We start from the raw sequence: 27904 nt of genomic DNA, 5'->3' as shown, positions 1-27904 counted from the left end.
CATTCAGAAATGGAAGGAGTATGGCACAACTGTAAACCTACCAAGACAAGGCCATCCACCTAAACTCACAGGCCGAACAAGGAGAGCGCTGATCAGAAATGCAGTCAAGAGGCCCATGGTGACTCTGGACGAGCTGCAGAGATCTACAGCTCAGGTGGGAGACTCTGTCCATAGGACAACTATTAGTCATGCACTGTACAAAGTTGGCCTTTATGGAAGAGTGGCAAGAAGAAAGGCATTGTTAACAGAAAGCATAAGAAGTCCTGTTTGCAGTTTGCCACAAGCCATGTGGGGGACACAGCAAACATGTGGAAGAAGGTGCTCTGGTCAGAAGAGACCAAAATGTAACTTTTTGGCCAAAATGCAAAACGCTATGTGTGGCAGAAAACTAACACTGCACATCACTCTGAACACACCATCCCCACTGTCAAATATGGTGGTGGCAGCATCATGCTCGGGGGGTGCATCTCTTCAGCAGGGACAGGGAAGCTGGTCAGAGTTGATAGGAAGATGGATGGAGCCAAATACAGGGCAAACTTGGAAGAAAACCTCTTGGAGACTGCAAAAGACTTGAGACTGGGGCGGAGGTTCACCTTCCAGCAGGACAATGACCCTAAACATAAAGCCAGGGCAACAGTGGAATGGTTTAAAACAAAACATATCTATGTGTTAGAATGGCCCAGTCAAAGTCCAGATCTAAATCCAATCGAGAATCTGTGGCAAGATCTGAAAACTGCTGTTCACAAACGCTGTCCATCTAATCTGACTGAGCTGGAGCTGTTTTGCAAAGAAGAATGGGCAAGGATTTCAGTCTCTAGATGTGCAAAGCTGGTAGAGACATAAAAGACTGGCAGCTGTAAGTGCAGCAAAAGGTGGTTCTACAAAGTATTGACTCAGGGGGCCGAATAATTATGCACACCCCACTTTGCAGTTATTGATTTGTAAAAAATGTTTGGAATGATGTAGTCAAATGTAGAAAGGAGGCTGGCACCACCAGAAGTAGAAAAGTAAAAATTAGCTCTTTATTGATCAGTCATAAAATGACAGCATGGTCAAAAATAAGGCTTAGGCGGCGACAGCCCGCTGTTTCGAGCTGTTATAGCTCTTTCTCAAGCCGAACAGCCCATACAATGTTAGCAACAATGACCACACCCTTATATACTGGTCTATGCATCAATTAGCCAATCATTTCAAAATCAGAAACACCAATCAGAGTGCAAGGGCATGTGGATGGACCTGATGGGGAACAGGCAGTGTGTGATGTCATCAAAACATACCTCCCAGTCAGCTGACCAAGGACAGCCCATCGCAGCATGGCAGAGAAAGTTCCACATGTAAAAACAGGAAGTGCATTGTAAACAAAGATCACATGCACCAATAGGGACAGGCTCCAACGGCCCACCCATCTTAATATGGCATGGTAAACGCGTACAAATGTCCGCATAATACGCGTCCAATAGACGCGATATCAATGCATAATAGCCGCCGTAACTCGCCATCCAAACGGATTATCAAAACAATGCGTACAAAAAGACGCATAATGCGTAATAATGGACGCTAGATAACCGCGGTTATCTAGCGTCCATTATTACGCATTATGCGTCTTTTTGTACGCATTGTTTTGATAATGCGTTTGGATAGCGAGTTACGGCGGCTATTATGCATTGATATCGCGTCTATTGGGCGCGTATTATGCGGACATTTGTACGCGTTTACCATGCCATATTAACCACTTGAGGACCTAGGGCTTTCTACCCCTTAAGGACCGGCCACTTTTTTTCCATTCAGACCACTGCAGCTTTCACGGTTTATTGCTCGCTCATACAACCTACCACCTAAATGAATTTTGGCTCCTTTTCTTGTCACTAATAAAGCTTTCTTTTGGTGCTATTTAATTGCTCCTGCGATTTTTACTTTTTATTATATTCAGCAAAAAAGACATGAATTTTGGCAAAAAAATGATTTTTTTAACTTTCTGTGCTGACAGTTTTCAAATAAAGTAAAATTTCTGTATACATGCAGCGCGAAAAATGTGGACAAACATGTTTTTGATTAAAAAAAACCCATTCAGCGTATATTTATTGGTTTGGGTAAAAGTTATAGCGTTTACAAACTATGGTGCAAAAAGTGAATTTTCCCATTTTCAAGCATCTCTGACTTTTCTGACCCCCTGTCATGTTTCATGAGGGGCTAGAATTCCAGGATAGTATAAATACCCCCCAAATTACCCCATTTTGGAAAGAAGACATCCCAAAGTATTCACTGAGAGGCATAGTGAGTTCATAGAAGATATTAATTTTTGTCACAAGTAAGCGGAAAATGACACTTTGTGACACGAAAAAAAAAAAAAAAAAAGTTTCCATTTCTTCTAACTTGCACCAAAAAAAAATGAAATCTGCCACGGACTCACCATGCCCCTCTCTGAATACCTTGAAGGGTCTACTTTCCAAAATGGGGTCATTTGTGGGGTGTGTTTACTGTCCTGACATTTTGGGGGGTGCTAAATTGTAAGCACCCCTGTAAAGCCTAAAGGTGCTCATTGGACTTTGGACCCCTTAGCGCAGTTAGGCTGCAAAAAAGTGCCACATATGTGGTATTGCCGTACTCAGGAGAAGTAGTATAATGTGTTTTGGGGTGTATTTTTACACATACCCATGCTGGGTGGGAGAAATATCTCTGTAAATGACAATTTGTTAATTTTTTTTACACACAATTGTCCATTTACAGAGTTATTTCTCCCACCCAGCATGGGTATGTGTAAAAATACACCCCAAAACACATTGTACTACTTCTCCTGAGTACGGCGATACCACATGTGTGGCACTTTTTTGCACCCTAACTGCGCTAAAGGGCCCAAAGTCCAATGAGTACCTTTAGGATTTCACAGGTCATTTTGCGGAATTTGATTTCCAGACTACTCCTCACGGTTTAGGGCCCCTAAAATGCCAGGGCAGTATAGGAACCCCACAAATGACCCCATTTTAGAAAGAAGACACCCCAAGGTATTCCGTTAGGAGTATGGTGAGTTCATAGAAGATTTTATTTTTTGTCAAAAGTTAGCGGAAAATTGATTTGTATTGTTTTTTTCACAAAGTGTCATTTTCCGCTAACTTGTGACAAAAAATAAAATCTTCTATGAACTCACCATACTCCTAACGGAATACCTTGGGGTGTCTTCTTTCTAAAATGGGGTCATTTGTGGGGTTCCTATACTGCCCTGGCATTTTAGGGGCCCTAAACCGTGAGGAGTAGTCTGGAAATCAAATTCCGCAAAATGACCTGTGAAAGCCTAAAGGTGCTCATTGGACTTTGGGCCCTTTAGCGCAGTTAGGGTGCAAAAAAGTGCCACACATGTGGTATCGCCGTACTCGGGAGAAGTAGTACAATGTGTTTTGGGGTGTATTTTTACACATACCCATGCTGGGTGGGAGAAATATCTCTGTAAATGGACAATTGTGTGTAAAAAAATCAAAAGATTGTCATTTGCAGAGGTATTTCTCCCACCCAGCATGGGTATGTGTAAAAATACACCCCAAAACACATTGTACTACTTCTCCCGAGTACGGCAATACCACATGTGTGGCACTTTTTTGCACCCTAACTGCGCTAAAGGGCCCAAAGTCCAATGAGCACCTTTAGGCTTTCACAGGTCATTTTGCGGAATTTGATTTCCAGACTACTCCTCACGGTTTAGGGCCCCTAAAATGCCAGGGCAGTATAGGAACCCCACAAATGACCCCATTTTAGAAAGAAGACACCCCAAGGTATTCCGTTAGGAGTATGGTGAGTTCATAGAAGATTTTTTTTTTTGTCAAAAGTTAGCGGAAAATTGATTTGTATTGTTTTTTTCACAAAGTGTCATTTTCCGCTAACTTGTGACAAAAAATAAAATCTTCTATGAACTCACCATACTCCTAACGGAATACCTTGGGGTGTCTTCTTTCTAAAATGGGGTCATTTGTGGGGTTCCTATACTGCCCTGGCATTTTAGGGGCCCTAAACCGTGAGAAGGAGTCTGGAAATCAAATTCCGCAAAATGACCTGTGAAATCCTAAAGGTACTCATTGGACTTTGGGCCCTTTAGCGCAGTTAGGGTGCAAAAAAGTGCCACACATGTGGTATCGCCGTACTCGGGAGAAGTAGTACAATGTGTTTTGGGGTGTATTTTTACACATACCCATGCTGGGTGGGAGAAATAACTCTGTAAATGGACAATTGTGTGTAAAAAAATCAAAAGATTGTCATTTGCAGAGGTATTTCTCCCACCCAGCATGGGTATGTGTAAAAATACACCCCAAAACACATTGTACTACTTCTCCCGAGTACGGCGATACCACATGTGTGGCACCTTTTTGCACCCTAACTGCGCTAAGGGGTCCAGAGTCCAATGAGTACCTTTAGGCTTTACAGGGGTGCTCAAAATTTAGCACCCCGCCCACTTGCCAGGACAGTTAACAAACCCCACAAATGACTCCATTTTGGAAAGAATACACAACAAGGTATTCCATGAGGGGAATGGTGAGGTCATTGAAAATTTTATTTTTTTGTCACAAGTTAACGGAAAATGACACTTTGTTAAAAAAAAATAAAAAAAAAAATTCTGCTAACTTGTGACAAAAACTAAAATCTTTTATGAACTCACCGTGCACCTCACATAATACTTTAGGGTGTCCTCTTTCCAAAATGGGGTCATTTGTGGAGTCTGTCCTGGCATTTTAGGGTCTCTGCAATCATTACATGTATGGCCAGTATTAGGAGTTTCTGCTATACTCCTTATATTGGGTATACAAGTAATGCACTCTGGGCTGAAAGGAAAAATGAACGGCAAACATACCTTGCTCCACATCAATGGCAGATCTTCCTCCACATCAATGGCAGTGATAACCTCAGGAGAGAGACACCCCGTGCCACCCTGCACTCAGGGTGAGCCACCAACTTATGTGACTGGGCCTCAGAACTTTAGTATACAGCATTATGCCTGTAGGATACAGCAATATGCCTGCCAATAGAGATGACTCTGTGTGGCATTAAAGCATCATCATAGGCCCAAATCACATATAAACCGGGGGTGTCCACACTCAAGGGAAATTCAAACATGCCGTCTTATATCGCCAACCCAGGACAGATCAGCAATATCAAGCATGGAAACCGATCCTTCTTCCCATTTTTATGCTTACCCGTTTGGTCTTCAAGCTTACCTCTCCTCTCCCTGCGACAATGTGCGAAAGACCACTGAGTGTGTGCCTACTCCTGTGTCTGGAGTTCCCTAGGTTCTAATAGTGTACCTGCTCGTGGTACCTCTCAAAACACGGCCCTACGCATAGACCAGGCTGGTCAGGACAGCGGGGACAATAATAAACGGTGTCACTCCTTGTTCCAGCCCTGCTGCAGACACGGCAACGTTTTCTTCGGATGCGTTGACCTGGGGCACACGGAAGCTGATAGGCGTAATGCCTTCCATGCAGTCGGCTAGTTGCATCTGGGGGGGGGGCCTGGCACCTCCTGGATACAGGATGTCCATAATGATCTCTTCCTGAAATTGGAGGAAAGATCCAGTTCTCCCAGCCTTACTGTAGAGAACAAAGCTGTTGTAAACTGCCAATTGAATCAGATAAAAAGACACTTTCTTATACCAGCGTCTTGTTTTCCGGGTAACTAAATAGGGCGCTAACCTCTGGTCATTGAAGTCCACCCCTCCCATGTTGACATTATATTCGTGGACGACAAGGGGCTTTTCAATGACCGCAGTTGCCCGTTGAATTTGGACTGTCGTGTCTGTGTGAATGGTGGACAGAAAGTAAACGTCCCTCTTGTCCCTCCATTTCACCGCGAGCAGGTCTTCAGTACGCAAGGCGACCCTCTGCCCCCGTAAAAGTCTGGTGGTAACGAGCCGTTGGGGGAAGCCCTGGCGACTAGGCCGCGCAGTGCCACAGCATCGGATTCCTTCTAACTTTAAGTGCTGAAAGAGGGCCACACTTGTGTAATAATTGTCCACAAAAAGATGGTACCCCTTCTGGAACAAGGGTGACACCAAGTCCCACACAACCTTTCCACTGCTCCCCAGGTAGTCAGGGCATCCGACCGGCTCCAATTTTGAGTCTTTTCCCTCATAGACCCTAAAACGACATGTATAGCCTGTGGCCCTTTCACAGAGCTTATACAGTTTCACCCCATACCGGGCGCGCTTGCTTGGGATGTACTGTTTGATGCCAAGGCGCCCGGTAAAGCGTAAGAGGGACTCGTCTACGCAGATGTTCTGTTCAGGGATATAAGCATCTGCAAATGTTGATGACAGGTGGTCTATGAGGGGCCGAATTTTGTGGAGCCGGTCATAAGCAGGGTGGCCCTTTTCATGACAGGTTTTGTCGTCGTTGAAGTGCAGGAAGCGCAGGATGGACTCAAATCGTGTCCTGGACATGGCAGCAGGGTACAAGGGAACATGATTTACTGGGTTCGTAGACCAATACGACCGCAGTACATTCTGTTTCATTAGTCCCAAGTGAAGGATAAGGGCCAAAAAGATTTTAATGTCGGAAACTTGGACTGGTTTCCACCCGAAAGGCTGGGCATACATGCTCTCCGGGTGCTCGGTGATGAATTGTGTGGCTTTACGGTTGGTCTCAACCACAATTAAGTCCAAGAGAACCTGGGTGATGAACAGCTGCAAAAAGTCTAGGGCCGTTCCTAGATGAGCTGTCGCCACCTGGACTCCAGACTGGGCGGTGAAAGGGGGCACTACGGGTGCGGCGGAATCAGGGGATTGCCAATCTGGTTGTGCCAGCACCTCTGGGAGTCTATGGGTACTACGGGCCCGTCTTCTTGTTGGTGGCTGCGACGGGGGTACTACTGCACTTGCCACCGTACCAGTTTCAACTTCCATGCTGACGCTCACCACTTCGTCAGGGTCTACGGAAGCACTGGCACTAAGTCCAGGAGATGCTGCGCTGCTGGTGCCTGCCTCACCAAGAAAACTATCAACAGCGCTAGCACCACCCTGCTGCCCTTGAGGCGGATCCTGCGCCACCTGCGGTCTAACGACTTGGGGTCTGGTACGCCTGGCTCTAGCCGGGACCATAGCCTCGTCATCACTATCGGTCAGGGAACCACTGCTTTCTACAGGTTCAAAATCGGACCCGGAAGATTCGACGGATGATTCTTCCCAAAAGAACTCATCCGACTGGTCCATGTACCTGTATACCTCGTCATCGGAAAGCCCCCTTCTTGCCATTTTGGATTGCTAAATTTATGGGGTTTTCCTCCGAGACTACCCAGAAAAAAAGAGCACCTACCTAGCAAAAAGGGAGTATTTGAGAGGTATTGGGGTTGGTGGGAAGTGGGGTCTCAGAGGCAATCAAACAATCACGGGACAATCAAATCCAATTACAGCACAATCGACTCCAATCACAGCACAAGCAGATCTGATGCACTCGGAAGGTGATGGGGGGAGGGTGGGATTGGGTGTGGCGGGAAGTGGGGTCTCAGGCAATCAAACAATCACGGGGCAATCGAAGCCGATCACGGGACAATCAAATACAATTACAGCACAATCGACTCCAATCACAGCACAAGCAAATCTGATGCACTCGGAAGGTGGTGGTTGGAGGTGGTGGGGGGTGGGGGGGTGGGGTTGGGTGTGGTGGGGGGGAGGGTGGGGTTGGGTGTGGCGGGAAGTGGGGTCTCAGGCAATCAAACAATCACGGGGCAATCGAAGCCGATCACGGGACAATCAAATACAATTACAGCACAATCGACTCCAATCACAGCCCAATCAAATCTGATGCACTCGGAAGGTGATGGGGGAGGGTGGGATTGGGTGTGGCGGGAAGTGGGGTCTCAGGCAATCAAACAATCACGGGGCAATCGAAGTCGATCACGGGACAATCAAATACAATTACAGCACAATCGACTCCAATCACAGCCCAATCAAATCTGATGCACTCGGAAGGTGATGGGGGAGGGTGGGATTGGGTGTGGTGGGAAGTGGGGTCTCAGGCAATCAAACAATCACGGGGCAATCGAAGTCGATCACGGGACAATCAAATACAATTACAGCACAATCGACTCCAATCACAGCACAAGCAAATCTGATGCACTCGGAAGGTGGTGGTTGGAGGTGGTGGTGGGGGGGGGGGGGGGGGGGGTGGGGTGGGGTTGGGTGTGGTGGGGGGGAGGGTGGGGTTGGGTGTGGCGGGAAGTGGGGTCTCAGGCAATCAAACAATCACGGGGCAATCGAAGCCGATCACGGGACAATCAAATACAATTACACCACAATTGAATACAAGCGCAGCACAATCGAATACAAGCGCAGCACAGTCAAATACAATGCACTTGGACGGTGATTAGGGGGGGGGTCTGAGGGCGATTTGAGGGGATGGGGGGTTGATCAGGAGCCTGCACGGGGCAGACTGAGTCCTGATCTGATGAGAGGCAGACACAGGGGGTTACTGATCAAAGATCAGTTAGTGATTGCTGGGGAGGACAGATGTAAACAAACAGCAGGGGATGTAATCAGAAGGGGGGTACGAGGGCAATCGAGGGCCTGGGCAGGTGATCGGTTACCCCCGCGGGGCAGTTAGGGTCTGCTCTGATGGGTGGGGGTGCTGAGGGCTGATGGACAGGTGATAGACAGGTGATCAGAGGGGGATCAGAGGGGGATCAGAGGGTAATGTAGCTGTATACAAATGTATACAGTATACAGGGGGGTAGTCTGGGATGGGGTGTGGGGGTGATCTAAAGGTAGGGAGGGGGGATCAGGGGTGACTAGGAGGCAGTTAGGGACCTAAACTAAGGGGCAGCGTCGCTAGTTAGTGGCAGGTGGGGGGGGTGGGGGTTTTGCAGGGGTGCAAGGGTGCTGGGCAGGGGTCTGCTGGGGTGATCAGGGGGGGTATGAGGCCTGGGGTGGGTGATCAGGGAGGCTGTGGGCAAAATCAAGCTGCGTGCAGTGAGACTTACAAGTGCTTCCTCCTCGCTGGTGGTCTCTGGAACAATGAGACCACGAGGCGAGGAGGAAGCACGTATAAGGCACTTTGTTTACCTAACAAAGTGCCTTATACTCAGGGATTGGCTGATCCTGCGGATTCCTCCGCTCGCCGGCTCTGCTAAGTGGCCGGCGAGCGGAGACAAAATGCCCGTGCTTCGATCCCGGGCGGAGGATCGCGTCACGGATGACGCGATCGCTCCGCCCATGCCCTTAAATGGACTGCCGCCTCTGTGGGTGAGGCCGTCCTGCAGGGCTCCACTTCCCCGCCGCCCCTGTGTAGTGGGCGGTCGGGAAGTGGTTAAGATGGGTGGGCCGTTGGAGCCTGTCCCTATTGGTGCATGTGATCTTTGTTTACAATGCACTTCCTGCTTTTACATGTGGAACTTTCTCTGCCATGCTGCGATGGGCTGTCCTTGGTCAGCTGACTGGGAGGTATGTTTTGATGACATCACACACTGCCTGTTCCCCATCAGGTCCATCCACATGCCCTTGCACTCTGATTGGTGTTTCTGATTTTGAAATGATTGGCTAATTGATCCATAGACCAGTATATAAGGGTGTGGTCATTGTTGCTAACATTGTATGGGCTGTTCGGCTTGAGAAAGAGCTATAACAGCTCGAAACAGCGGGCTGTCGCCGCCTAAGCCTTATTTTTGACCATGCTGTCATTTTATGACTGATCAATAAAGAGCTAATTTTTACTTTTCTACTTCTGGTGGTGCCAGCCTCCTTTCTACATTTGACTACTGAGGATTCTGAGGATACAGGAATCCAAGGCTTGGGCACACAACAGTTCCTTCCTATGGATGAGTGCTCCTCCAACTTCTATTTTTGGTTTGGAATGATGTATAATTTTCGATCCACTTCTCATCTGTACACCACTTTGTATTGGTCTTTCATGTGGAATTCCAATAAAATTGATTCATGTTTGTGGCAGTAATGTGACAAAATGTGGAAAACTTCAAGGGGGCCGAATACTTTTGCAACCCACTGTAGATGTATTATACTATATTTAAAAGCCCAATTTCAGGAGAAATTGGCCTAGATTGTTTACTTATTTTCTGTGTACCCATCTGTATATTGATCACTTCCTGCGCAAACAAGAAGTAGGTACATCTCTATACATTTGACAATGACAGCATCAAGTAAATACGTTTTATTAAAGCTACAAAGCTCCAAGAATATAGCAACTGGAAATTAGGAAAAATCTCTCCAGTTGACCATAAGGAGCAAAAAAAAAAACTAAACAAAACCAAAACAAACAAACACGTGAGACCTCTTTTACACTTCATACATTCCATTACAGTGTGATCATTCAACAAGGTCGCACTGCATGTTACCGCTGGGTTGCGATTAGCGGGAATCACTAAGCACTAGCACTTAGGAATCACCCGCTAATCGCCATAGTGTGAATGGGCCCTAAGAGGTTTCCTTCGTGACGCTGCCTTAGATAAAGAAAGGTATAGTTTCACAGTGTTATAGAGGAACTATGGTGAAAATAACAACGAATAAAATTGCTTATTTTTACAATATTCATTTATAAATTATTTAGTCAGTGTTTGGCCATTGTAAAACCTTTCCTCTTCCTGATTTAAACTTTGAAGTGTATCACTGGTAGTGACATCTTTAGCTCTGCCAGGTGATCCATGTGGAATGTTCATTTCTGAGAGTTCTATGCATAGAGCGAGTTATATCTTACTTGTAAGTTGGAAAAAGCCGTTATTTCCCACAATGCGACAAGGTTTGCAGACAGAAAACTGTCAGGACCATGGTCATGACATCACACTGTGGGAGGGCTTTCAACACAATATCAGCCACACAGACCCCCCAAAGATCTATTCAAGAAAATCTATTCGAGAAAATTTGAGATTTCTCATGGGACAAATCAGCTACTTTAATCCTGGGTTATACTGTAGTTTCTCTTTAAATCATTTGACAAGAGTCTGCAGATTTGTAAAGGCATGGTTTCATTATATATATAATTTAAGATCTTAAATAAAACAACAGTTCAAGCACACATTTTACATGCATTCAAAAAAATAAGGAAGCAATGCCTATATACGTGTATCTGCCTGTGTAATAATTCTGCATAATTTAACTTGCATCTATCAGCAGAATGCTGGTGACTATTTGTTCAACAACATTAACCTAAAACCCCACCAATTCTTCCCATCAACAGGTAAGGAGTGTGATGTTACTACAATGAAGTGATAAAATACCTTGTACAAAGATGAAATAAATGCTTAAAGTGTACCAGAGCTGATTAACAACAAAAGCTTTATATATACCTGGGACTTCCTCCAGCCCCACCTGCACGGATCGCTCCCACGTCGCCGTCCTCAGCTTTCTCCATCTCTGGTACCGGGTCCTGTAACTTCCCTTGCATCCGGGTACCAGAGCTGGAGAAGGCTGACGGCGGCGTAGAAGCGATTTGTGCGGATGGGGCTGGAGGAAGCCCCAGGTATGTATAAAACTTTTATTGTTAATCAGCTCTGCTTTCCTTTAAATAAAGAAGTTGATTATGCAGAGAATTAAGTAGAAGATACAGTAGCCCTTATTTAATTTACTTTTTTCTCCTAAGTTTTCTCCTTGGTTATATTTCAACACCTTGTCAATAAAGCAGCTTTTTTCAACAATATTTTATTTATTTTCAGTGAGAACAAATACACATATTATATGTGAGACATTATGACTATCAGCCTTCATATACAATAATGCACGTTGTGTTGTTTGCATATAGAACCCGTATTCTCACATGCAATGTATCCAGAACAACAGAGTTGAACAGTTTGGAAAGCTGAGAGTCTTGAAAAACATAGAAGTACTCTCCCCACCCTTCTCTTGCTGCCTTTTGAACCGGAAAATATCCCATTGGAACTGAACCTGCAAGTGTTGCAACTTTTACCCAGTGTCCAGCAACTCTAGCAAACTAGCAAAACCCTCCTAAAGAAAGCCATCGTTAAGTGGCTGAAATGAGGTTGAGGTTTCTTTACTTAAAACTCTGAAAGTTTAGTGGAGATCGTGGATTGTAAGGTGTACCGCAGAAGCGCGCTGCGGCCACCAATCAACTAAGTTCCAGCGATCCCGGAGTGGTGACGTCACCCATTACAAGCAACTTGAGTGAGAGTTAGCTGGGCGGAAGTGCGGCGAGCGAATCACTGTGTTTACCAGCGTGGAGCGCAGTAAGTGCAAAATCTGACAGTGGACCCGCGGCTGTGAGCAGGATCATTGGGAGTGGTAATGAATACTTGTGGATATACACATGCTGAACTGTAAGTGCGGAATCCTTGTGGACATATCCCGAGTTGAATGCTTTACACTGATTGAAGAAGTGGGACAGTGCTAGACGAGACTATTGGGACGGATCTCCTATGTGGGAGGCACACTCTGTGTATAATCACTAGAAGTTACTATTAGAAAAGGTTCCCCCTCAAATAAAAGAGATATCCCATCCCTATTTTTATCATCCTTTTTACATTTTTTTTATATATTTTTACACAACTTTTGTCTAGAAGGACCCTTGTATGGTGTGTATGCAAGAGAGGTGTAGAATGTATGAGTAAACTTAGGGGGATCTCCATATATACAATTGTTTTATTGGACTATATACTGGGAACTTAAATAAAGCGGACATTTATTTATTTGTAGCGCGTGTTAGACTCATGGTATAACTTTTTTTGGTCTATCAATTGAGGATTGAAGGGATCCCTCTGTCTCACACGCAGCTTGTTTGATAGGAATCCCCTCCAGCGCATGGTAATTCAATTTCTCTTAGGTTAAACTTGCACTTTGAGAAGACCCAAATGATCAAGAAGGTCCATGGTAGCATACCATTAACAACGTTCCTTTTAAGCCACCAGCAAGCAAATTATCTGAATAATTTGGACAGTAGTTTTTTCACCTACTTCTTCACCTACTGAAAAGCAGTTGGCTGCATAGTCCAACTGCCAAAATTGTGCAGAGTAGGGCGGCTGGCCGACATCTTTGGATAGATCCTTTACAAGGACTGCTTTTGTAAAGCATAAAGGAGATGCTAAAATTCCCCCATGAGGAGATGGACTAGTCCAAAACCTGTCAGATTTTTACTGCTTACTGTAGGGCCCTCTTCCACTGAGGGCGATTTGCTTAAAATCGCAAAACACTAGCAATTTTTAAATCACTAGGTTTTTTACTTTAACCACTTCAGTACCACATTTTTTCCCCTTCAAAACCAGACCAATTTTCACATCACTCTCCTCCCATTCATTCGCCAACAACTTTATCAATATTTATCACACTGAAATGTTCTATACACAGTAGGATGCTAAAGTTTGGCCAACCTTGTTAATCGTTATGATTTTCCTGTATAAATCGTTGGTTGTTGCAATAAAAAACGTCAGTTAAAGATATCATATAGGAGACACACACATGGATATTTGAGAAGTGAAATTAGGTTTATTGAATTTACAGAAAAGTGTGCAATAATTGTTTAAATAAAATTAGGCAGGAGCATAAATTTGAACTCTGTTGTCATTTTATTGATTCCAAAACCATTAGAACTAATTATTGGAACTCAAATTGGCTTGGTAAGCTCAGTGACCCCTGACCTACATACACAGGTGAATTATTATGAGAAAGAATATTTAAGGGGGTCAATTGTAAGTTTCCCTCTTTTTTTTAATTTTCTCTGAAGAGTAGCAACATGGGGGGGGGGGGGGTGTCTCAAAACAACTCTCACACGACCTGAAGACAAAGATTGTTCACCATCATGGTTTAGGGGAAGGATACAGAAAGCTGTCTCAGAGATTTCAGCTGTCTCTTTACACAGTTAGGAACATATTGAGGAAATGGAATACCACAGGCTCAGTTCAAATTAAGGCTCGAAGTGGCAGACGGAGCCGCTTGAGGTATGCTAAAGCACATTTGGAAAAGCCAGCTTCATTTTGGAATAATGTACTGTGGACTGATGAAACTAAAATTGAGTTATTTGGCCATAACAAGTGGCGTTATGCATGGAGGAAAAAGAACACAGCATTCCACGAAAAACACCTTCTAACTACAGTAAAATATGGTGCTGGTTCCATCATGCTGTGGGGCTGTGCGGCCAGTGCAGGGACTGGGAATCTTGTCAAAGTTGAGGGACATATGGATTCCATTCAGTATCAGCAGATTCTGGAGACCAATGTCCAGGAATCAGTGGCAAAGCTGAAGCTGTGCTGGGGCTGGATCTTTCAACAAGACAACGACCCTAAACACTGCTCAAAATCCACTAAGGCATTCATGCAGAGGAACAAGTACAACATTCTGGAATGTCCATCTCAGTCCCCAGACCTGAATATAACTGAAAATCTGTGGTGTAAGTTAAAGAGAGCTGTCCATGCTTGGAAGCCATCAAACCTAAATGAACTAGTGATGTTTTGTGAAGAGGAATGGTCCAAAATACCTTCAACCAGAATCCAGACTCTCATTGGAATCTACAGGAAGCGTTTAGAGGCTGTAATTTCTGCAAAAAAATAAATACTGATTTCATTTATTTTTTGTGGTGCCCAAATTTATGTACCTGCCTAATTTTGTTTAACAACCTGGTGACCGCACTACGCCAATGGGCGTAGCCGCAGCGGCATGCCCAGCACCGCCTAACGACAATTGGCATTAAGCCCTGGGGCTGCAGTTTGCAGGAGATCTCGCGCAGGTTGCACACGCATCTCCTGCTTAAGGGCGGAGCTCCGCCACGCCTTCAGTCTCCAAGCGGCGATCGACGCTCGGGAGACTGTGAGACGGCGAAACCGCCATCTAATTACCATCTACAGCACTGCGATCAGCAGCAGCGCTGTACTGGGGACAGCGGTAGGACACGGCTGTCCCCCTAGGGCATAAAAGAAAATAATAAATAAAATAGTAAAAAGTAATAATAAAAAAAGATACAAATATTTATTTAAATATTGGCCTTAAAGCTGCAGTGGCCAATTTAATAAAAAATAGCCTGGTCTTTAGCACTGTGGTCCTGAAGTGGTTAAACAATTACTGCGCACTTTCTGTAAATCCAATAAACTTTATTTCACTTCTCAAATATCACTGTGTGTGTCTCCTATATGATATATTTAACTGACATTTTTTATCCTAACAACCAACGATTTATACAGGAAAATCATGATGATTAACAAGGTTGCCCAAACTTTCACATCCTGCTGTATGCAGCCTGGAAATATCAGATCAGATGCAGCAGCTACTGCCCGATTGGTCTGTTTTCAAAGTTGCATTTATTTTGCATAGAAGTAGCATACCTTTTGCATCAACTCTGAATCATTAGCATCTCATTGATCATCCCTAACACGGCATCTTTACCCTGTGTGTACCCTGTAGTGTGTCTGTAGCTTTCCAGAGCCCCTCCCTTACTTGTCACACACATAGGGCTTTTCTCCTGTGTGGACCCTGTAGTGCACCTTTAATTGTCCTGAGCGAGTATATCCCTTCCCACACTGCTCACACACATAGGGCTTCTCTCCTGTGTGGAGCCTGCAATGTCTTGTTAGGTCTCCTGAGCATGTATATCCCTTCCCACAGTCCTCACACACATAGGGCTTCTGCCCTGTGTGGAACCTGCAATGTCTTGTTAGCTCTCCTGAGCATGTATATCCCTTCCCACACTGCTCACACACATAGGGCTTCTCTCCTGTGTGGACCCTGCAATGTATTGTTAGGGTTTCTGAGCGTGTGAAGCCCTTCCCACACTGCTCACACACATATGGCTTCTCTCCTGTGTGGATCCTGCAGTGTTTCTTTAGGTCCCATGACCTAACATATCCCTTGCCACACTCCTCACACACATAGGGCTTCTCTCCTGTGTGGACCCTGCAATGTCTTGTTAGGTCTCCTGAGCATGTATATCCCTTCCCACACTGCTCACACACATAGGGCTTCTCTCCTGTGTGGAGCCTGCAATGTCTGTTTAGGTTTGCTGAGCATGTATATCGCTTCCCACATTCCTCACACACATAGGGCTTCTCTCCTGTGTGGACCCTGCAATGTCTTGTTAGGTCTCCTGAGCATGTATATCCCTTCCCACACTGCTCACACACATAGGGCTTCTCTCCTGTGTGGAGCCTGCAATGTCTGTTTAGGTTTGCTGAGCATGTATATCGCTTCCCATATTCCTCACACACATAGGGCTTCTCTCCTGTGTGGAGCCTGCAATGTCTGTTTAGGTTTTCTGAGCATGTGAAGACCTTCCCACACTGCTCACACACATAGGGCTTTTCTCCTGTGTGGAGCCTGCAATGTCTGTTTAGGTTTGCTGAGCATGTATATCGCTTTCCACATTCCTCACACACATAGGGCTTCTCTCCTGTGTGGATCCTGCAATGTTGGTTAAGTTTTGCTGAGCATGTGAAGACCTTCCCACACTGCTCACACACATGGGGCCGCTCTGTGGCTGGTGCTGGACGGGGCTTGTCGTCTCTGGAGCGAGTCTGAGCAAGTTTGCCCGCTGGCTCCCTTGCCATAGAGGAACTTGGGCTGCGTCTATCTCTGCCGGCCCCTGCGTGGTTTGCTGAACCGTCCTGGAGGACAGACAGGTTCTGTGAGGACGGCTGCTCTTCTCCTGGCTGTCCTGCAGGCAGGGGGTGGTGTGGCTGCCGGTGCTTGCTGATCCTATTGGCATCCATAACGGCTTCTCCGTACCGCTGACAGGGGTGGCTGTGACTCCAGTTTATTTGTACTGCAGAAATAAAAAGAGAGACTTACACTCTGGTATCATTTGCTGACTCCTCTCAAGAGGATTGTAATATTGACCACACTCTGACAGATTGATTTGACAGATATCTAAGGCCTGGTACACACCATGCAATTTCCCGTCAGATAGATGGGTTGAATAGATAATTTCCAACAGGTCCGATCGTTTTTCTGATCTGCACAGAAGTGATCAGAAAAAACTATCTAAAATCAGATCGGATCTGTCAGAAACTATCTATCGACCCATCTGTCTGCATGGTGTGTACCAGGCTTATGAGATGAAGAGAATCTGCTTTCGGTGCAGGTAATCAATGACATAAATGTGCAGAAAACAGCAGTGAAGTGTCAGTGAAATACTTTTTCACTAAAAAGTAGTGTTTACTACAGTGAAACACTAAACGATATATAATAAAAACCACAGTAATGTCCCAAAAGAGTAGATGGGTCAGCAGGATCAGGTACTCCAGAGAAAAACAGTCACAATCAATTAAATATTCCATCTGCGCTCTCCACTACTATCCTATGTAATAATTCCCCTCCCGTGTCTCTGCGTCCCTGTGTCCGTGGGTGTGCGTTACTGGGCATGTGCCCCACGGACAGCCGTTGGGACAGGGGAAGGCGTGAGACCTAGAGCCTGTTTTTAAACGGGCTTAGGGCAACTAGTATATCATAACCTACCATAACCTGCGCATGTCAAGCACTGACAGCCATTGGGACAGTACACAGGGCGGGCCGGCCGGCAGAGCGGGTGGGCGTGTGCACACGGCGGGGGGGGGGGGGGGGGGGGCGTGTGCGCGCGAGCGCACTGACTGGCGGTGTGAAGAGACCTAGAGCCCATTTTTAAACAGGCTTAGGTCAACTAGTGCTTAAATATAATACAATAATTTTTTTTAAAAAAATCACACAAACCAAAACTTATACAAATAGAAATAATAAATACAAATAAATAAATAATGAAAATAAAATTGATTAGACCAGTCAATTGCCTGCATACTAAAGGATTAATGATAACTATACTGGTTTACAAGCGCCTTGGATCTGTGTATTAGAGATCGCACGAACATCAAATTTTTGGCTTTCTAATGTGAACCTGAACTTGCCGCAACCGTTCGCGAACAGCCGAGCTGCCATAGACTTTAATGGGAAGGCGAATTTTAAAACCTACAGGGACAGTTTCTGGCAACACAAGTGCCTCATTCATCTTAATAAAGGTCAGGTAGTCACAGGGCCGGTCCTGGACTTTCTGCTGCCTGAGGCAAAGATCGTGAAGGCGCCCCCCATGCCCCCCCCCACCCAGCCGATTACACCCCCCCCACTGGCAATATAGCTAGCCTAGCCAGCGCAGGTTGTAAGTATGGTGCAGTGCAGACCATGCAGTTGGTGAAGCCTGTATGTCTCCGACCCGACCCCTTTTATTATAGCACTGCAGGCAGGCAGCCAGTACAGACATCATCATCATCAATCATCATCACATAGCAGTGAAAAAAAATAAAAAAAAGGGACTCCATGGCCGACCAACCGTGAAAGAAAGCCTGAGAGGACTGAGGCAGGCAGCAAAGTGACTCACCAGGGATGGGGTCTGGCGGCGGCGGCGATGGCGGAGGGCAGGCGTCGGGCATCCAGCATGATCCATCCTGCACTGGCAGGCAGGGGACAGACGGCTGCGGCGGGCATGCTCCATCTCACGCTGGCTGGCAAGGCCGGTGAACAGCGTCGGCAGGCTCGTCATCATCGTCGTCACGGTCACGGCGGCGCTCAGTTACCGTGACTGACACAATCAGGGACAACAGGGCGGGCGGCGGGTGGCAGCCACCGCCATCATCATCTAGCAGGCCGCTTTTGGAGAGGAGGCCGCAGAGTTCGGAGTCGTCGGACTCGGAGGCCGGCGGCATCACGGTGGGTGGCACGTGGCAGCAGAACTGGCGTGCGGTGCACAGCCTAGTTGGGGGCGGGTCTCAGCCAGAACATAGTCCGGGCGGCAGGCGGCCGGGTCACTCACGGTGTGTGCAGGCACGGAGGCGTCACAGCCAGAAGCAGCCAGGACTTCACTCAGAGTCTGCACTGCAGCCTGCAGGCAAATTGAGGAAGCAGCCGGGCAGCGGTAAACGAGCACACGCTATCCTCTCCAGTCAGACTAGAAGGCGGCAAGAACCAGGCGCAGTCACTTCCTCTTTATGCCTGGTGCCGCCCCTCCACTTCCTGCCACCTGAGGAACCCGCCTCACCCCGCCTCATGGGCGGGCCGGCCCTGGGTAGTCAACACTTTGGTGACCTAGGTGACTTCTCTTGTCAGTGACAATCTCTTTTGCTGTGCTGAAGGTCGTTTCTGACAGGACACTTCCTGTTAATCGCCAGGGGAACCGCTGTCCTGCTTCCTTCCTCTGCACACAGAAACCAGGTTGCGCTGCTCTGACTCACCTCTGTGATGGAGGCTGTCAGGAACCGGCCCACGTCAAGCCTGCAGAGACGGTTCCTGACTGGGGTTTGGCAAGATCGAGAGGGGAAGCAGCCTTATTCAAGCTAACACAAGGCTATCACCCCTAAATAACACTTCACTCTGCCACCACTAGCACCTGCTAGACACTTCAACAATTCCTACTCTGCTGTCGAGTGGCCTGCACTCAGTCCAGTGTTTTTGTATTTGGGTCAGCTGCGCGTTTAGGCCAAAATATGGGAACGCCATACACACAATGCAATTACCCGGTAGCAAGGCACAATCCAAGCAGTACAATCAGGCACTGAACTTGTAACACGCTTACACTGCAGTCTCTCTCTAGGACATGCGAGCTCTGCTAGTACATCAGAAGTCAGGCTTATTAAATAAAGATTTAATATTCCAAAAAAAAGTGGAACAGGGCAGAAAGAAATATATACAAAAGATTTACAAAAAAAAACAAAGTAAAAATACAATGAAACACAACAAGACAGTTTGCAAAAATAAAAACCGGAGTTAAACGTTACCAGCATACAGAACAGAGCGTTGTTTGCACACACAGTTCCGACCAGTAGCCGGGGCACCTCTAGCGTGTTGCTAGCTCCTGAGAAGTACGAGTTCTAGTCTCCCAAGCTGATTTTTTATAGGAAGACGGGTGGCCCAAGGCCAATCAATGTTCATATCCAAAATAATCTAATTTCCCCAGATTGTGACATCACTCTCTGTGATGAGGGACCTTTGTCAACTCTTTGCTTGCTGTGATATGCAAATTCCAACGGTTTCCTGTTCCTGGACTCAAGACCTATTGTATATTCGGAACAGGTCTGTTTACATGTATACAGAGTTCAAAGCAATGCAGACCATTGAAAAGGGCATCAGGAAATTCAGGACAAATGTTAGGTCATTATTTAATTAACTGCTTCCTTACTGGAGGCTAGTACAATGTCCAGGTGTCTATTCAATTTAGCTGGTCAATGCAAATTGGATTCACAGGAAGATGCAGACAATTATATCCCAAAGCCAGCTGCCAGATTAGCTTCTAACAGACATACACTTATGACATAGTACACAGCAGACAGAAAATGAAGCATGGCTTCCAATGGATACAAGTTATACAAAATGGCTGCTGTATTATATCCAACATTACAGAGGCAATTGGGCCCGGGGCTATCATAGGACGTGGTAGCCGGCTCAGAAGGTAGTAGAAGCGGTGGCCACAGGGAGGGAGGGAAGGGGGAGTAGGCTGGAGGGAGGGAAGGGGGAGTAGGCTGGCCTCCTACCTAGCTAACCTTTATACTGGGGGCAACTATACTAGCTACCTATACTGGGGCAACTATATTACCCATACTGGGGAAAAGTATACTAACTAACCAATACTGGGAGCAACTATACTAGCTACCTTTACTGAGGCAACTATACTAGCTACCTACACTAGGGCAACTATACTACCTATACAGGGGGAAAGGGGGGGGGGCACATTCTCACAAGTTTGCGTCTAGAACCGGCCCTGCAGGGGTTCATCGCTCCCCAAAGTGTCAATATCTGCAGTTAACGCCAGGTGGTCCGCTACCTGTCGTTTTAGGCATGTACTGAGGGTGGATCCCGAAGGGCTGTGGGGATGCGTTGGAATAAAGAAACTCTGCATGTCTGACGTCACCAACACATCGGTACAGCATCCTGTCCTTGCCAGCCTGGCCGTGGGAGGAGGAGGATTACTGGCAACTCTTCTTCTGTTAAATTCCTGTCCTGCTGTGACATCACCCTTAAATGCTATGTACAGCATACTTTGCAGGCTGTCTTGGAAATGCTACATCCTTTCCGACTTCTGGTAATTTAGTAACATTTCCACCACTTTGTGCTTATACTGAGGGTCTAGTAGCTTTGCCACCCAGTACAGGTCATTCTCCTTTAGCCTTTTTATACTGGGGTCCTTCAACAGGCAGGGCAGCACGAAATACCCCATTTGCACAAGGTTGGATGCCAAGGTAGCTATCTCTCGTTCCTTGTTCTCACTGATGTCATTGAAGGTCTCCTCCCCCCAGCTATATACAATACCAAGGAACCACGAAAGGTGATGACAAGCAACCTGGGACACCTGCTCGGGTTGTTCTTCCATCTCCACAAAGCCACCTTCTTCTCTGTTTGAAAATGTTTTTTCCTCTTGTACCCACTGTCCTTCTATATGCTGCAAATTTGGTCTTTGGAGTCTAGCACGTAAGGGGGCTTTGCTATTAACTGCAAAATTTGGCGGCCATTGACTTCAATGTAAAATGCAAACACAATTTAAAAAAAAAAAGGGGGTTAAATGGGAACGGCGAAAAGGAACTGTCCGCCGGCTAACTACACAGTAGAGATGGCCCGAACGGTTTGCACCGTATTATATGTATTACAATGTATTATAATACCAGTCAGTGCATACCTTTCACTGCATCTGTGTGACTGCACATTGTATTATACCACCATCAGTCAGTGCATACCTTTCACTGCATCTGTGTGACTGCACATTATATTATACCACCACCAGTTACTGCATACCTTTCACTGCATCTGTGACTGCACATTGTATTATAACACCACCAGTCAGTGCATACCTTTCACTGCATCTGTGTGACTGCACATTGTATTATACCACCACCAGTCATTGCGTACCTTTCACTGCATCTGTGTGACAGCACATTGTATTATACCAGTCAAACAACAGCTCAAAGATGTGGGGTAGAGGTCAAATGGGAGAAAAAATAGTCCTATAATTTTAGATTTGAACTATTGAACATAACTTTCTCATGCATCATGCCAACAATATATGAAGGTAAATATAAAACAAGAGGATTGGCTCTTGGGTGAATGAGAAAATAGAAAAGATGCTTTATTAAACAATTACATTATATAGATAGACATAAAACACATATCACATAAAAATAAAAACAATAAGACCCCCTTCAATGAGATGTCTGGGATCAAATGTTCAGCAATTCCCTAGGCAGCAATAGATGTAAGTAATGAGGCTGTAGTCCTCATACTTATAAAAAGAGAGTCTAATACTGGAAAAAACAGGACCATAGGGCCCGTAACTGTAGTCCACTCCAAAATAGCAGGATCGGTACAAAACCACTAAGGCACAGTCTGATAGAAGCTGGATTTCAAAAGACTTGCAATAGACACCAGGACTCAGATCGATATAAATGATGCAAAGTTAAAGCCACAAAGATGTTTGGCAATATTGGCATCCAGTATCTTTGTCATATATGCATTGGGAGCAAATGGCAGCATGCAATGTAGTCCAGAGGCATATGAAGCAGGTGCAGATGGCTTGTATATATATATATATATATATATATATAATTCCAGTATTGCTCCAGATGATTGAGATCGGCTGCTAGGGGAAGGCCGATAGCTGCCTGGAGAGCCTGACATGTTTCGCCGCATCTCGCTGCCTTTTCAAAGGCAGGCAGCAACAAAATGTATCAAAATGTATGAAGTGCACGCCGTAATGGCGTATTTGATCCCCACCAAGTCCGCCAGAGCCACGCACCCATCCGCCAACATCAATGTACACGCCCGCCAAAGCACAGATGCTACAATTAGAATCCAGATGGATTTTTGATTTGAAAGCAACGGAACCAAAGGGACTAAATGATAGCATCAATTATCGGGTATTTCTACCAGGCTAGCTGAATGGTTGCTTAGTTGCTCCTTTTTATTGTTCTGGCTTCCCCTGTTTGCGGGTCGCCTACATTCTGGGTTCGGCAGGGGTCTACTCCCCTCCCTTGCCCTTTCCTCCTGCTGCATTACTCTCTTCTTTCCTGCTGCAATATTTGTAGGCTTTATGGTTAACTGGGGTTTAATATTATTGACCCAGTTTTCACTTATTTTTGGTTGTTACCCCATCTAGGTTTCACTATTTGCTGTTCCCAATAGGAGTGGCACACATATTGGTCCTTATTCTGTGCATCTGCAGTTGCAGGGTGACCTTCTGGTCCCGTTGTAACTGTGGGGATGTATTCTGGCTTTGGGCCATGTATTTGCGTCATCTACTATGTGGCTTATGTTTATATATACATATATTCTTGTGTTCAGATTTTTAGTTTTTCATTTTCTTTGTAGGCTATATATAATAATTTTGATTTATATTATGTATTCTAATATATGTGCTGTGGTACGTCCATGCACCTTTGTTATGGTGTATGGGCATAGATCTTCCTGTATACATAGCGTCTGGTGTGGCTCCGCCCCCTTCCACCCTCTGGCTGTAGTTGGGCGCCGCCTCGCAAACCTGCCTCTCATGGACACCAGCGTGGTGTCCTGTTTAGCTTATGTGGAGCGCATTTGCGCTCCAGCGGGCCGCCGCCCACACTCTTGCACTGTGCTTTGGCGGGCGTGTACATTGACGTGGGCGGATGGCGGCGTGGCCCTGGAGGACGTGGTGGGGATCAAATACGCCATAAAGGCATGCACTTCATTCATTTTCTTTGCTGCCTGCCTTTGAAAAGGCAGCGAGATGCGGCGAAACATGTCAGGCTCTCCAGGCAGCTATCAGCCTTCCCCTAGCAGCCGATCTCAATCATCTGGAGCAATACTGGAATTTCGTATTTGGCTATGAGACATATGGATCGGTAACTATACATCACTCATGCACCTGCATCCAGTCAGACTGTGTTTGTCAGCCACCTATGCTACAACCTTTGTGCTGTATTTTTGCCCTGTGATTGGGGGACATGTCTATCTCTCTGCATGACATGATGCATGAGCCGGCTCCTAACCGATCTATTGCCACCTCTATGTGAGCTGCTGCCTTGGCTTGCTTCTATTGCTTTAGCCAGTATTGAGACTTTGGCCTAAGCTTGCTACATATATATATATATATATATATATATATATATATATATATATATACAAGCCATCTGCACCTGCTTCATATGCCTCTGGACTACATTGCATGCTGCCATTTGCTCCCAATGCATATATGACAAAGATACTGGATGCCTATAATGACAAACATCTGTGTGGCTTTAAAGTGAACCTCTGGACTAAAAATCTACTCAGCCGAACTGAAAAGGCTTGATGTTTCTTTAACAGTTTCACAGCATTAGAACTTTGTTTTTCTTACCAAAGCATCATTTTAGCTGCATTTTTAGCTAAGCTCCACCCATCAAAGAAAAAACGCCTGGGCTTTTTCCCCCTGATGTTGTGCAGGGCATGATGGGATTTCCTATGTTGTTATTCACGTTGCCTAGCAACTGGGAGAGGTGCTCAGGACACAGGACAGTGTCTCAAGCTCCCTGTCACCTCCTTTCAACCAAAAAGATGGCTGCCATCATGAAATCAAACATTTGCCTGTTCTTTTAAAACAGTGTGGGTGAACGATTATATTACCTATCTATTTTAATTAACATAACTAATGTAACTTAATGACAGTATGCTTGTTTAGGCTGGAGTTCCTCTTTAACTTTGCATCATTTATATGGATCTGAGTCCTGGTGTCTACTGCAAGTCTTTTCAAATCCAGCTTCTATCAGACTGTGCCTTAGTGGTTTTGTACTGATCCTGCTATTTCAGAGTGGACTACAGTTACGGGCCCTATGGTCCTGTTTCTTCCAGTATAAGACTCTCTTTTTATAAGTATGAGGACTGCAGCCTCATTACTTACATCTATTGCTGCCTAGAGAATTGCTGAACATTTGATCCCAGACATCTCATCGAAGGGGGTCTTATTGTTTTTATTTTTATGTGATATTTGTTTTATGTCTATCTATATAATGTAATTGTTTAATAAAGCATCTTTTCTATTTTCTCATTCACCCAAGAGCCAATCCTCTTGTTTTATATTTACCATTGTATTATACCACCATCAGGCAGTGCATACCTTTCACTGCATCTATGTGACTGCACATTGCATTATACCACCACTAGTCACTGCATACCTTTCACTGCATCCGTGTGACTGCCCGCTGTTTTATATACCAGTCAGTGCATACCTTTCCCTGCATCTGTGACTGCACATTGTATTATACCAGCAGTCAGTGCATACCTTTCACTGCATCTGTGTGACTGCACATTGTATTATACCAGCAGTCAGTGCATACCTTTCACTGCATCTGTGTGACTGCATATTGTATTATACCACCACCAGTCACTGAATACCCTTTGTCTGTGACTGCATCTGTAATCTGCACAGATTACTGGGTGGGGCTGTGGAAGACCCGGCTGTCATGGTACACATTGGCACCAATGACAAAGTTAGTGGGAGATGGAAGGTCCTCAAAAATGATTTTCAGGTACTTGGAGATAAACTTAAAGCAAGGACCTCCAAGGTGGTGTTTTCTGAAATACTGCCAGTGCCACGTGCTACATCTGAGAGACAGAGGGAGCTTAGGGAGTTAAATAAGTGGCTGAGAAATTGGTGTAGGAAGGAAGGGTTTGGGTTCCTGGAGAACTGGGAAGACTTTGCAGTCGGCTACAGGTTCTACAGCAGGGATGGGCTGCACCTTAATGGGGAGGGTGCAGCTGCATTGGGGGAGAAGATGGCTAAACGGTTGGAGGAGATTTTAAACTAGGATCTGGGGGGAGGCGGGAGGATAAAGTCTCAATACGTAGACAAGATGAGGTAAAAAGACAGTGGGAACCTATCATTATGGAGGGTGGAGAGGGGGGTGGGGACAGTGTAAAGATTAAGGAGGTTGGTAAAAATTCAAGTAGCCCATTTCATGTAAACAAAATTGGTAAATGTGGTGGTAAAAATATAAAGTGCATGGTAACCAATGCTCGGAGCCTTGCAAATAAAATAGACGAACTAGAGTTCATTCTGAATGACAAAGGCTATGACATTGTGGGAATAACCGAGACATGGATGGATGAAAGCCATGACTGGATAGCTAATTTAAAAGGATACAATGTGTTTAGGAGGGATAGAACAGGGAAAAAAGGTGGAGGGGTTTGTCTCTTTGTTAAGAATTCTCTTACAGCTGTCCTCAACGATGAGATGGAGGAAGATTGCGAAGATGTGGAGTCCGTTTGGGTAAATATTCATGGTGGAAATAAAAGTTGCCAATTGCTTATTGGGGTATGCTACAGGCCGCCTCTTATTAATGAATCTTATTTCTCAGCATCAACATGGGTTTACTAAAGACAGGTCCTGTTTGACTAACATGCTCAGCTTTTATGAGGTAGTGAATGCTAATATGGATATTGGGAATGCTGTAGATGTGATATACTTGGACTTTGCAAAGGCCTTCGACACTGTTCCCCACAAAAGTCTGGTGCAAAAGTTGAGGATGCAAGGACTGGGGAAGAGTCTGTGTTCATGGATAGGGAACTGGCTAATGGACAGAAAACAAAGAGTTGTGGTCAATGGATCGTACTCAAAATGGGAGACTGTTAGCAGTGGGGTCCCACAGGGGTCTGTTCTGGGTCCAGTGCTCTTCAATTTATTTATTAATGACCTAGTAGATGCAGTAGTGAGCAATGTTGCTATTTTTGCAGATGATACAAAATTGTGCAGAATCATCAACTCTCAGGAAGATAGTGTCATATTGCAACAGGATCTGGATAGGATGGCTATATGGGCACATACATGGCAGATGAAATTCAATGTTGACAAATGTAAGGTCATGCATTTTGGACGTACTAATGGTCTAGCACCATACAAAATAAATGGGATACAGTTGGGGACATCAAACTTGGAGAAGGACTTAGGAGTACTCATTGACAACAAGTTAAATAATCGTACTCAATGCCAAGCAGCTGCAGCTAAAGCTAACAAAATTTTGGGATGCATTAAAAGGGAAATAAAAACTCGAGATGCTAGCATAATATTGCCCCTGTTTAACTCTCTAGTAAGGCCACATCTGGAATATGGAATTCAGTTCTGGGCACCACATTACAAAAAAGATATTGCAGTTTTAGAGCAGGTGCAGAGACGAGCAACAAAATTGATGCGTGGGATGGAAGGTCTCACTTATCGAGAAAGGTTAGATAAACTGGGTTTATTTAGTCTAGAGAAAAGACGCCTTAGAGGGGATCTAATTAACATGTATAAATACATCAGAGGGCAATATAATACCTTGGCGGATGAGCTTTTTGTCCCTAGGCCTTCTCAAAGGACTAGAGGACATGATCTGCGCATGGAGGAAAAACATTTTAGCCATTTATTTAGGAAAGGGTTCTTTACAGTTAGAGTGATTAAGATGTGGAATGCATTGCCACAGGAAGTCGTTATGGCAAACTCTATACCTGCATTTAAAGGGGGCTTAGATGTTTTCCTTGCGTTGAAAGACATCCATGGCTACAATTGCTAGGTAATGCCTAATGATGTTGATCCAGGGATTTTATCTGATTGCCATCTGGAGTCAGGAAGGAATTTTTCCCTTTAGGGGCTAATTGGACCATGCCTTGTAAGGGTTTTTTCGCCTTCCTCTGGATCAACAGGGATATGTGAGGGAGCAGGCTGGTGTTGTACTTTATACTGGTTGAACTCGATGGACGTATGTCTTTTTTCAACCAAAATAACTATGTAACTATGTAACTATTGTATTATACCACCAGTCACTGTGTACCTTTCACTGCATCTGTGAGACTGCACATTGTATTATACCACCACCAGGCACTGCATGCCTTTCACTGTATCTGTGTGACTGCACACTGTTTTATATACCAGTCACTGCATACTTTTCACTGCATCTGTAACTGCACATTGTATTATACCAGAAGTCACTGTATACCTTTCACTGCATCTGTGTGACTGCACATTGTATTATACCACCACCAGTCACTGCATACCTTTCA

General features: G+C 45.3%; 1 protein-coding gene across 3 annotated transcripts in view; it reads right to left on the bottom strand.

Annotated features, from left to right (window-relative positions):
* Positions 1-15136: 15136 nt before the first annotated feature.
* Positions 15137-27904, bottom strand: part of LOC137532547 (histone-lysine N-methyltransferase PRDM9-like) — a 222808-nt gene continuing 210040 nt past the window's right edge. For all 3 annotated transcript variants that reach the window (XM_068253168.1, XM_068253169.1, XM_068253170.1), the window contains exon 12: positions 15137-16676. In XM_068253168.1, coding sequence (XP_068109269.1) covers positions 15352-16676 — 1325 coding nt within the window. In that variant the 3' untranslated portion in view covers positions 15137-15351. The remainder of the gene's footprint in view (positions 16677-27904) is intronic.

Source organism: Hyperolius riggenbachi, chromosome 9 (assembly GCF_040937935.1).
Source record: "Hyperolius riggenbachi isolate aHypRig1 chromosome 9, aHypRig1.pri, whole genome shotgun sequence".
NCBI lineage: Eukaryota > Metazoa > Chordata > Amphibia > Anura > Hyperoliidae > Hyperolius > Hyperolius riggenbachi.
The sequence above is the reverse complement of the archived record's forward strand: the minus strand, read 5'-3'. Positions and strand labels throughout refer to the sequence as shown.